General features: G+C 33.4%; 1 protein-coding gene across 1 annotated transcript; it reads left to right on the top strand.

The window, feature by feature from the left end:
• Positions 1-2,426: 2,426 nt before the first annotated feature.
• Positions 2,427-7,833, top strand: LOC104899884 (outer envelope protein 61). The gene is made up of 11 exons (XM_010687175.4): positions 2,427-2,861; positions 3,278-3,508; positions 4,055-4,111; positions 4,191-4,319; positions 4,593-4,670; positions 4,799-4,869; positions 5,086-5,135; positions 5,228-5,390; positions 5,884-6,454; positions 6,597-6,740; positions 7,189-7,833. Exons 1-11 carry the CDS (start codon positions 2,766-2,768, stop codon positions 7,333-7,335), a joined length of 1,737 nt encoding a protein of 578 aa, XP_010685477.1. The 5' UTR covers positions 2,427-2,765; the 3' UTR covers positions 7,336-7,833.
• Positions 7,834-12,441: the final 4,608 nt, after the last annotated feature.

Genomic DNA, 12,441 nt, shown 5'->3' with positions numbered 1-12,441 from the left:
TGATGGATTAATGGTTAAACATTCACTTTTTGTTATAAATGTCACGTGTTCGATACCTTGTACAACATAATTATTTTAATTGAGGGTTTTACTTGAAAATAAAGCATTTGCATTAGAGCCTTAGAGAAGAATGCCATGTGGCACACAAATTTTCTTACGAACTCATTTTAATATATTAGTGTGGATATAAATATTTCACAAGGGGCATGGCACCTGTAATCAATCGGGATGAATGAGGGAGACATGTGGCAATGCATCAAATTCCCTTTTCTAATTGTGTTAGCAAAAAAAAAAAAAAGAGTTAATTTTCGACTTCAATTAAAAACTCATAATATAGTTTTCTTTTTCTAAACGTATTTTAAGTTTATCTTTTGGCTTCTTTTATTTTGTAATCTAAAAGGTTTTGGTATGAATTCATCAATAAGTTCTTTCTAGGGGTAAATGGGCACCATTGATATGTTTAGTTCATTGGTGAAAGTTCCATATTTTCTCTTCAATGTCATAAAACTTAAAAACAATCTACTCAAAACTTGTTGATTCATAATTTTTTTTTTAATCTTCAACTCATAAAATCCAATGCAATCCAATCACAAATCAGTCTTACCTCAAATTCGAAGAGTACAACTTCTTTCATTAGCCATTCATAAATTTATTCTCTTTCCCCAACATAAAAAAATCATTTTCTATTTTTTATTTTTGTTTTCACTTTGTACCTCAACTTTTTCAAAATTTCACAATATACCCTTTGATTTAACCTTTCAAATGCATAATGTCCCCATCTTTTTAAAAGCCACTAATTTCGTTTACTTTTTTTATAAGCTAGTGGAACCAATTCAACTTATACATAGCCGAGTTTTTGGAGGGATTTTTGTAAAAAAATCTTCAACTCATAAAACTCGGCGTCACCTTAGCACAAAATTTATCTCAAACTCGAAAACTTCGGCTTTACTCATTAGCTATTCATAAATTTATTCTCTTTTCCCTGAGAAAAAAAAATCATACTTTAATATTTTCTCAATTTTCGCTTTCAAAATTCCACACTGCACTCTTAAACTTACCTATTTAAATGCACATGCTCTCGTCTTTAACTAAACATCATTAATTTCATTCACTTTTTTTTAATCAAGTTAAACCAATTCAACTCCTACATAGTTTAATTTCATTCACTTTTTATAAAGTAGAATATTGTTTTATTTGAATAAAAATATTCATTTTCATTGGGAAATACTTATATTGTGTTTTTTCTTTTTTTTTAAAAAATAAATATTGAATATTAATGTTGCATGATTTAATGTGTAGAGGAGTTCAATGGGGCAAAAAGATTTATTTTGCCATTAATAATGGTGCACTGAAGTCTGAAAGGTGAAATTATGAGGACATTTTGAGAATTAAATTATTTTCATAAGGGTATTTTGGGTATAACTATTAATTCAAAATAGAAATAAGACTTATATTTTGGAACACCTTATAAGGAAACAAGACTTTTATTTTGAGATGGATGGAGAAATATATATAATTTTGAAAAGTTGGAGTACGATGTAGAAACTGAAGAGACAAATCAAAGTTTAGAATTCGAATGTGCATACTTTAATTAATTTACAAATTATTAGAATAGACGTTCTAATTTTAACATAAAATTAGACGAACCTAATACTAAATTTTTCTAACAAGCCCATTCTATTTCTTTCTAACCTAACACTATTCTACGTATCCCTTCTTTTCTCCTTTCTTTGTTTTCTTCATTCTCGAACTACAACATACAATTTCAAAAAATAACCTAGTAATCTTACGAAACGGAGAAAACTAGTCACTTAACAGGTTAAAGAATGTTAATACTGAATCAATTAAACTGGTCACGAAATAAATTACACTGATCCCTAATTAGATTAAACTAGTTACAATATTAAAAAAAAAAAAGTGACATGAACTTTTCTTAATATTGTGCTTAGATCGTGCTTTAACTTTAAACTAAGAGTAGACACCAGACAGTCTCTTGCCAGACCAACTGTTAATTAATTATGCAAGGGTATACTTATAAAGTTATAATTGCATTCAGGCTATGTTTAGTTCACCTGAAATTTTCTGATCTGAACTTATCTGATCTGATCTGAACTTATTTTTTCTGATCTGATCTGAACTGATCTGATTACAAGATCTTATCTTTTAGATTTTTCTCAATATATAAGAAAAAATATAGTCATGTGGAGTCTTGTTTGATTCGTCTCAATGAGTACTTTATTAATATGCAATTATTATAATTTTTACTAATATGTTATGAAAGATATAATGATTTTTAAATATAAGCAAAATCTGAACTGATCTGATCTGAACTTATTTTTTCTGATCTGATCTGATTAGATCTGAAATAAGCAAAAATAAGATGAACTGAACATAGCCTATTGTCTCATTTTTCCTCCATACGCCCATAGCCCATATCCAATTAAATTTGTTGATCTGTTGTCAACTTCCGGATCTTGGTCTCCGTCGTAATCCCCAATTCAGCACCGGTTGGCGACCCACCAAATTCAATTCCATCGAAATTTAAATTTAAACCCACACCATCGTTTCTCCTTTATATATATAATCCAACAATTCATCATAATCTTTCTCGAATCATCCATTTTCATCTTTTCTCTGCTTTTTTTCGCTTGATAACTTTGTATTCGTCGCAATTTAACCCGAGAATTTTCGAATTGCTGTTTCGATTTGATCTCAATTGCAATTTACTTTAATTGGAAACCCTAATTAATCGACTTTCGCGAAAAATGTTTAACGGAATGATGGATCCTGAGTTGTTTCGGCTTGCGCAAGAACAGATGAATCGAATGTCTCCAGCTGAGTTAGCCAAGATCCAAGAGCAGGTTCTTACTTCATTTTGTCAAAATTTTGATAATTTGTTGAATTTTACTCGCTTGATGATCGTGAATTCATATTGCTTTTAATTGTCATTTGCAAATTGTTAATGTTTTTTCAATGGTTTTGTTCTTCTATATTCAATTTGTGGTTTTATGGTCATAAGAAGCAAAAATTAACTAAATTGAAGTGGAATTAGGGATTTAAGTCACTAACAATTAGTTGTTTGTGATCATAGTATCTTACACAGCCTTCTTTTAGCGTTCTGTTGGATAGAAAGTTATCATGTATCCGGTTGGGGTTAGGTTAACGGATGGAGGATTAGTATGTGATTAAGGCTTTTAGTCGAAACTCGGAACTTGTGCTTTTGCTTTTCCAATGTCTTTGTATTATACTAGATTGATGTGTGTCCATGGTATTGTAGATGATGTCTAATCCGGAGTTGCTTAAAATGGCCTCGGAAGGCATGAAGAATATGAGGCCGGAGGACTTAAAGATGGCTGCGGAGCAAATGAAGCATGTTCGTCCTGAAGAAATGTCTCAGATTGGTGAGAAGATGGCTAATGCATCACCGGAAGAATTTGCATCAATGCGTGCTCATGCTGATGCTCAAATGGCTTATGAGTTGAATGCAGCTGAATTTTTAAAGAAACAGGTGAGCTGATGCCGTACATGTATAAGATCAGGACATTTCTTGAAAATGATGTGAAATTTGTCTTCAGAGTTGATAGAAAGAGCTATAGATAGAGAAGTGATGCGTGATATATCAAGAATGGTGTACAGTAGTCAGAGATTGAGGATTTAGCATGCAGGAAGTATATGTAGATTGCCATAATGCAATGTGGACATGACTTTCTTGGGATTTTTCTGCAAGTTAAACTTGCGTTTTATTTTTTTTTAAAGCGCTTCATTAATGTATTTTGATGTCCAAATTTGCATCCTTGTTCATGTAATTGTCAAGTTCTGGAAATACTCATTTGTTCAGATGATTGAATTAATCAATATCTGATGCATTGCAGTCTTCATGTAGCATCTGGAATTACGTATGAATGACTATTTTGTCAAATGAATATCTTTTTCTTGAGTTTCATTGTAAGCTGAACTTGCTTGCATTAATCAAATTAGTGAATTCTTTTTGTATTTGAAGTCATGTAGATGTAGCTAGTCTGCTTGTGCTTATTAATTTTTACCGTTCTTCTAGGGAAATGAGCTTCACAGTCAGGGGAAGTATCAGGATGCTGCAGAGAAATACTTGCGTGTGAGTATGTCATTTGGTTTATTTATCTTTGCGCTAGATTCTGGCGTGTTCCTCATCAGTTCGCATCTTTTATCTGTAGGCAAAGAACAATCTAAAGGGCGTTCCAGTTGCCAAAGGTAGAGCACTGCAGTTAGCATGCTCGCTTAATCTGATGTCATGTTTCTTGAAATCAAGACAATTTCATGACTGTGTTAATGAAGGCTCTGAGGTATTTTTTAAACCATTTTCCTGACAATAATATCTTGTAAGGTGATAAGATGTTAATGTTCCGGTGACAGGAACCATTATTCCCCATTTTCTATTTCTTGTAATAATAGCAATATCCGTGTGTCCCTCCTCCCTATATATTATTTCAGTGGGATTGCGATTGGGAGGCAACTGGTTTTGCTGTTTTTCTGGCCTTGCTTGGGGTTGTACTTTTGATATTTCTTTTGATGGATCAGAGGGTGAATGACATTTGTGCATTTATGTTCTGTTTCAGGTTTTGGTCTATGATGAAAAAAATGTTAAGGCTCTATATCGTAGGGGTCAAGCATACAAAGAATTAGGTCAAGTAGAGGTACATAATTATGTTTTTATTATGCTTATCTATATGTAGCAGTGAGTTGCTGTATAAGCCTATATGGGAAATAGTTCGTATCAACTTATTGGCTGATATTCATCTGGACACTTTTTCATCTTTTACAGAATGCTGTTTCTGATCTGAGAAAGGCACATGAAGTTTCCCCTGATGATGACACAATTGCTGAAGTTTTAAGGTAATTCTGTGTTTTTTGTGTGTTGCTGACTCTGCAATATTTGGAGATTATATTCATCCCGTGCAACCCTTTTAAAGGTGGCTAACATGATGACTGTGCCTTGCCAAATTCCATAGAATTGATAGTAGTATAATTTTTGAAAAGCTTCTGTTGCATTTGCTATTTGAAAAATCTATATATCATATCTGAAACAAGGTTTTTTCCCTTATCTCACAGAGAGGCCGAAGAATGTCTAGGAAAAGATGGTATCACACGAACTTCAACGGGTATAATATTTCATGACTAGTTTGTGCAATAAGCTCATTGCTTTTGGTTCAGCCTTTTTCAGTGGAATCATTTATGATGATGAATCATACAGGTTTAGTTATTGAAGAAATAACTGAAGAAATTGAGGCTGTGTCAGCTGAGAATGATCAGAGAAGCAGTAGACATTTTAAAGATCAACCAGAAACTGTTAGCAAGAGACCAACTACAGAATCAGAGTGTTTGCAGGCATTGAAAGATGATCCTGATACAATCAGGCAAGTTGTATATCTTTCTTCTGTTTTGATTTGGGGGGGGGGGGAGCTTGAACAACTAGTCAATTAGGATCTTAATAACATTTTTTTTTCTCCTCCCCCTTGCTCAAGTTCGTGGGAGCCTCTGAGAGGTATTATCTGCCGTTCCATCTTAATTTCTGAACTTGTTTAGAATTATCTATGTTAAATTGGTCTAGAATTGTGAATTTATTTCTTTACCTTAATCTGCAAAACAGTTGTTCTTGTTTGATCTCAAGTTGTTTGGACTTGCGTTAAATCTATCTACAATTAAATGCTCTGATGTACTGTCCCTTAAAAAAAATGTTCTGATGTACTGCTCCTTCTCGTGGACAATGGGTATGACAGAACATTTAGAATTTAGATTTAACAAGGTTCAATCTCCAGCTGCTGTTTGCTTGAAATTGAAATTGCCAAGTAAAGACTCATAGTAAGACTTTATAAATTGATTGGTCTCTTTTCTTTTGGCTGCGTGCAGATCATTCCAGAATTTCATTTCCCGTGCTGATCCTGAAATTTTAGCCAAAACGACTTCTGGAAAAACTGGAGAGATTCCACCTGACATGCTGAAGACAGCATCAAGTATGATCGGCAAAATGTCACCTGAGGAACTCCAAAATATGGTTAAAATGGCCTCCTCATTTCAGGGTGAAAGTTCACCCTTCACTTCCCCTTTTGATGGTAATTTTGGACCTGGATCAGTTCCTCCAAATTTGTCACCTGAAATGCTTAAAACAGCTGGTGATATGATGGGTAAGATGTCACCTGAGGACCTCCAAAGGATGTTTGAGATGGCTTCTTCTTTGAAGCAGGACTCTGTTCCCAGCTCATCAGGTTCATCAAGTGGTAGGTTGAGTTCAGAACCAGGGCCAAAGTTTGCTGGAACTCGTAATGTTCCTGTTGATAGAAATAGCGTTATTAGTGAGCGTAGCAATGCTTCTGGCTCATTTTCCACTCCTGGAAGTACTTCCCAGTCAAGCTTTCCAACATCAATGGGTGATATGCAAGAACAGATGAGAAATCAAATGAAAGATCCTGCCATGCAACAAGTGAGTTGGATGCTGATTTTTTTTTTTTTTTGTTTGCTTTGTCAGTCTACTAAGTGCAAGTGCGATAGGAACCAATATTTCAGATGAGATCTCTAATGCCTTTAAATTGCTGATGTAACTTTTTTTTGTTTTGGCGTTCTAGATGTTCTCGTCGATGTTGAAAAATATGAGCCCAGACATGATGGCTAGCATGAGTGAGCGATTTGGACTCAAGCTTTCTAAAGAAGATGCTGCTAAAGCTCAAGAAGCCATGGCTTCATTGTCACCTGCAGATCTAGATAAAATGGTATGTCTTTTAGAACTACAAATTGCTTTCCAAGTTTTTGTTGCCTATTTTTTAGGAAGGAACCTCGATTTAGACTGGTTTCGTTTGCTTCAAATATTATCACCATTGTTTTTATTCATTTCATACCATGCCTTCTTTCTTCATGGAGGAATCATAATCTGTATCTTGGAGAGGGAAATTCATTTTGCTAATTTGATGGTCATTTTCTGTATGCATCACACTTTTTACTCAGAATTTTCAGCTGGATGTGTGCTTTGCATATCTACTCCATCTCCCTTAATAGATCCATGTGTAATCATATTAAAAAAGGTTGCCTGCTTGCTACTTTTGCTGTTAGATTTACCAAGGACAAATTTATTTGTTAATTCTTTTATTTCTTAGATCTGCACAAATTCAAGCCAAAGTTGTAATTGTCTTTTGTTGAATCATCTCAAATTTCATTTTGCAGATGCGTTGGGCTGATAGAATTCAAAGAGGAGTAGAAGGTGCTAAGAAGACAAAGAACTGGTTACTGGGAAGACCGGGAATGATTTTAGCAATATGCATGCTCCTCCTGGCTATTATCCTTCACCGTTTTGGCTTCATTGGTAGGTAAAGTAATATCAGTATAGTGAAGTTAAAATTCCTGATATAACGCCTACAACGATCAATATAGGCTAATCGAGCCCTTATATAATGCTTATAACCGCCAATATAAGCTAATTGTGCACCGTAATTCTGGTGTTCGAGCCTACGAATCAAGGGGTATGTACATCTATTGAAGACTTATGTATGTTAGCAATTGTAAGGAAGTTTTTTATTTGTTGTACCCTTAGTACCTTTCTTTGAAGAAATGGGGTCTAAATTTTGTTGGGTCTAAAAATTAGACCCCCCTAATCTACTCAACCTTTGTATTACTGTAGTGTTCTTGTTTTTATCTCGCTTTGTCCCCGGCTTTCTAGAAGCCTGCAAATTTACTAGAATTTGAGGGATGAAGAAAATACATAATAGAATTAGTCAATCATTAAGACTGGGTGTGAGTTACAAGTCTTAACATAAATACTTGTGGATGTTATTTCTACCAAATTCGTGTTTTCTTCAATTGTTTGACAAATCATGACTTATTATTACCGATTTGTTAGTGTTCTAATAGCATATTATGCACTGTTTAGAATTGATTGATTCAAATGGACTTGTATTAAAATTTGATACTTACCAATATGAAATAATATTGCTGGTCAAACAACCAAGTGAAGTTTCCAATTTTAACAATCGATTGTCAAACAAAGCGATCATATAGACTACTCTCCTCTTCTTTTTAATTTACGCTATTCTTTAGGTTTATTTTTTAAAATTTACGTTGTTCTATTTTTGGTAATATGTTTCATCTATTTTCTTATCTTTTTCATCTATTTTTTTTTTTGGTTCGAATGAGGCTACACCAAAAGGAAGAAAAAACACTGCAAATTAAAACAAACAATAAGAATCTTTTTCACCTATGTAATTCACTTTTTTATATTTTAATCCACTCTTTAGTTCATCTTTTTCACTTTTCAGTTTATTGTTCCACGTTTTTAGTTTCTCTTTCATAAATTTATATTTCTAAAGTGGGTAAAATAAAAAGGGAAAAAACGGAGGGATTTACTTACTCCGTTTCATAATACTAGCTACACTTTTCATTGTGAGAAGTTTTACATTACTTGCAACACTTCCTTTTTAGACAATAAACTCTCTCTATTTCCCTCTCTTTTCTCTAAAAATTACCTAAAAATTCGTGAATTGAAAAATGTAGCAAGTAATATAAAACTGAGTATTTACAATAAGTAGCTTCACCATATTCATGCATGGAGATTAATGAAGAGGGAAGACAATATACTGTCTGTGAAAGCTGGAGTCTGCTGACTGCTGACTGCTAACCAGGCCACCTAATCTCCGGAAATGCATGCACCTCTCAGCAGAGCACCTGTGACTTTTTCCAATTACTGTATGAATTGAGAGTGACACTTAAAAGTCTCAAAATCTAAAACGTACTTACAACTTGCAAGAGCCAAATTGTGCTCGATTACCTCTTGCCATGCATTGGTCACACAAAATGCCAAATCCTAGTTTGACAACATTGTTGTCTCTTCTCAACTGTAAAAACACATAGCATGATTTTAACATTTAATTTATGTGTGTGCGAGTATGATGTTAATCCTTTTGAATAAAGTAAAGTAGAACTTACCCGTTTAAACAATCAATAAACCAAGCTAACGTCCAAATCATTATGCTAATGATTAGACGCATTTTTTATTGATATTTGATAGAGAAATAATAGTATTAATAAAAATCAATCAATCAACCTTAGGTCATGTTGTCCAAGTGTTGCAACTCCCGTTTTCTCTAGTAAAAGGCAAAAAAGAAAATTTAGTATGGTGTACACTTTTGGAGATATGAGTTGAACAACAAGACTAAGCTTTGTCAAGTCCCATTCTATTCCCTTGACAAAGGGCCTATCTACAATTATGAGTAATACCTTGTCTCTACAAATCCTAGGGCTTAATTTCAATTAGACAATGGAAACTATTTGAATTTATATACAGGTCTCAGTTGTAATCGCAATAATCGTGAGCGAAAATTTAAGGTCTTATTTTAAAATCAGTTGTAAGAGGAGCGTCTCATATAATCGTGAGCGAAAGTTTAAGGTCCGGCCTGGGATCTATACAATGTCAAATTTTGTTAATTATTAATGAGCTTGGACGACATCTATTGATGAATGGGGTATTGACCCTCTTATAAGCGCAATAGAAGTTTCATCCTAAGATTAGTTGATCATAGGATTAACTCTTCATTTTATCAAGTTTGTTTAATTTCATTCCTCTTATTAAATACGGGATAATTTGCGTTGGTTTTCATAAAAATCTCAACAAATTTGGCTTACACTAGTGATGCGAGATTCACTTGGTCACCTAAAAGCCTGAATTTCCAAGATAGAATACCACTAATATTGCATTTGGGAACTCCCCTTCATTACATGTAATGCTTATTTGCTTGCAAGCGAGTTTCTCAAAGCCTCAAAATTGAGTAAACTAGCTATGAGCGTATACATATAGATACCTGCCTATTATATATAAAAGAGCGATATAATAAGAACATATAACAAATACAATAAAAAAAAAAAGATATTCAAAAATATAATATAACACATCTAATAAAATAGAGATTCAAAATTTTAATATATTTTTCCGTTAGAATCACAGAATAAGATTTAATGAAAAAACAGATAAAATTTCTATAATTAAAGGGGTTATCATAATGAGGACTTGCTTTCTCCAAAACTCCAAATCATACACCACAATAGAAATTTGAACCTAATCATAAAATTAAATGCCTTAGTTTTGGTGGTCCTTTATTTTGGTGGTCCTTAAACCTACCTATTTTGCAAAATATTAGTCATTCATTCATGAGAAAGCTCCCCTTTTTGGCCGGCCAAATGCGACTTGCTAACGCAATAAGATTGGAATTTTGGCATTTCAAAGCATAATATACTCCACTTTCCAAATCCATCCACAATGATAATCACTTCACTGACCTGGACTAGATAGTGACATTTTTAAACTAATTTTTTCTCTTACATGACTCAGCCTCAAATATTTTTCAGTTGTAGTTGACATTATTATTATCATTATTGTTATATATTATTATTAACCATTATCTTTATATTAAGATTTATTTGCTTGGCCTTTATGCTTTTTTCGTTTCTATGGATGCGGTCTTCCCTGCTCGTAGACAAACGATTAGGTCCATACATTGATATATTTTTTTATTAGGATAGATAATTAATCCGAAAACCAACTCCTACTAAGGTTACTAGTTTATCGGACATGTTAACTCAAAGGCTGGGTACATACAAGACTAAACAACCCAGAAGTAAATTTCCGCACATATTGTTGGGATGAGGATTCGAACCCATGACCTGGACAATGTCCTGAAATTCGGGATAATATTTTACTGAGCTACCACCTCTCCCTCATACATTAATGTATAATACGATTGTTTTTTGCCCCTTTCAAGAACCCGTGGTAACATAAATTTCCTCTGAGCTACCCTCACATAGTACCACTCACCCATAAGCCCAACAAGCGCGAAACTCCCTCCCCCATATATAATGCTACTATATGGTTAGAAAATATTTATACACGACAACTTTCCTTTTCTAAAGACTAAACGTGACATTATTACTGACATATACAAGCCATCAAGATTCAATTAAGGGTAATCAACAAAACTGTTCCACTAATATCAATTACTCATTAAAATAGGGTGATAATACTGCTACCAACTCTACTATGCTCATACCAAGGATGTCTTGGCCTAGTGGTTAAGATTGAGGTGCTGTGAATGATAGGTCACAGGTTCGAATCCCCGTCCCCTTCTTTGTACTTTGTACCGCCTTCGTGGCTCATATGGATCAAAAAAAAATCTACTATGCTCATTGGAGAAATATACAGTGCTATCAGCTATGATGCTAGGAATTGGAGCTCTTTCAGGTCACGATATCACCATGAATTATTGTTTATACTACTGATATTCCTTTTTTTTTTTTCCTCACTCTTAGTCTCTTACGAGTATGCATGGCAGGATTTTTCGGATCAAAGTTTGAATTTTCTGATCAAATTGGTAGGAATATGAATAGGATCAATCATATCAGATTTCTTTGAACAACCCTAGTAATCACCACCACGCCAATAGTTAGATTTTCTACATAGAATTTACGTGGGAATTTGGTTTTTGTGATCAGCTTCAAAGTACTAATTAGTGTTTCATCTATGTAATGTATGAAATATTAGTAATCTATCACCATGAAGTGCAAAAGAAATAAGAGGTGAAAATAAAATAGATTTTGATTACATATTGGGCACTTGTGAGTTGTGATAGTATAGAGGTTGGACAAGATTACAGACATGGTTATTAGAGTAATGGAGTAATGGATAGATTGAGGACAAATATAGAAATAGTAAGGAAAAGATAGTAGGTTTAATTTTAGATAGAGAGTTGTTTATCAGAGTAATAATGTCAAGAATGTTGTTTTTTTTTTCTTTGTATTTGTGGTCTACTTACTGACATTGATTTACATTTAAGACTAAAGAAATTTTCAATGGTGACCTCGAACTTTTCGAGTTTTTGTTGGTGTTTTTAAATTTTATTTAATTTATTCCCACTACTATTCCTCAATTATTGTTTTATTCTCAAATGAGACCTTATAGATTACAAACCGTTAGTGTTTTTGACTTTTTATTAGAATAAGTGTGTCGGTTTGTGTGCTTGAAAATTATCTAGGTTTGCATGTGTAAATTATAGCTCGGTTAAAGTTTTAGGGCTCATTTTACCCCTTAAGGATCAAATTAAAAGTCTAAATTGGTTTTCAAGCCAAAAACATGGTTGGCTAAAGGATCGAAATAAAGTATCATTTTGGCTCTTGAGGGTCAAATTTGACGTCAAAATTAACAACAAAAAAATGATTTGAAACACCTTGGTTTGTGTGCCAATACATTACTTCTAATGAAAAATTAATGAAATTAACGGTTTTTTACTTTATAAAGTCACATTTGAAATTAGATTAATATTAAGGGTTACCAAGGAATAAAAACAATTGAGGGTCACCAATGAAAACTCGAAAAATTCAAGTATCACCATTGAGAATTTCCCTTAAGACTATCATCACTTCAACAATTGTCTTAGT

Source organism: Beta vulgaris, chromosome 7 (assembly GCF_026745355.1).
Source record: "Beta vulgaris subsp. vulgaris cultivar EL10 chromosome 7, EL10.2, whole genome shotgun sequence".
Lineage (NCBI taxonomy): Eukaryota > Viridiplantae > Streptophyta > Magnoliopsida > Caryophyllales > Amaranthaceae > Beta > Beta vulgaris.
The sequence above is the reverse complement of the archived record's forward strand: the minus strand, read 5'-3'. Positions and strand labels throughout refer to the sequence as shown.

What these genes read in the sequence shown, in the direction of transcription:
- LOC104899884 (XM_010687175.4), top strand. Translation starts at nt 2,766, where the DNA reads ATGTTTAACGGAATGATGGATCCTGAGTTGTTTCGGCTTGCGCAAGAA. An exon ending in GATGATCCTGATACAATCAG is followed by an intron (nt 5,391 to 5,883) that starts GCAAGTTGTATA and finishes GGCTGCGTGCAG; the next exon opens with ATCATTCCAGAATTTCATTT. An exon ending in AAGATCCTGCCATGCAACAA is followed by an intron (nt 6,455 to 6,596) that starts GTGAGTTGGATG and finishes TTGGCGTTCTAG; the next exon opens with ATGTTCTCGTCGATGTTGAA.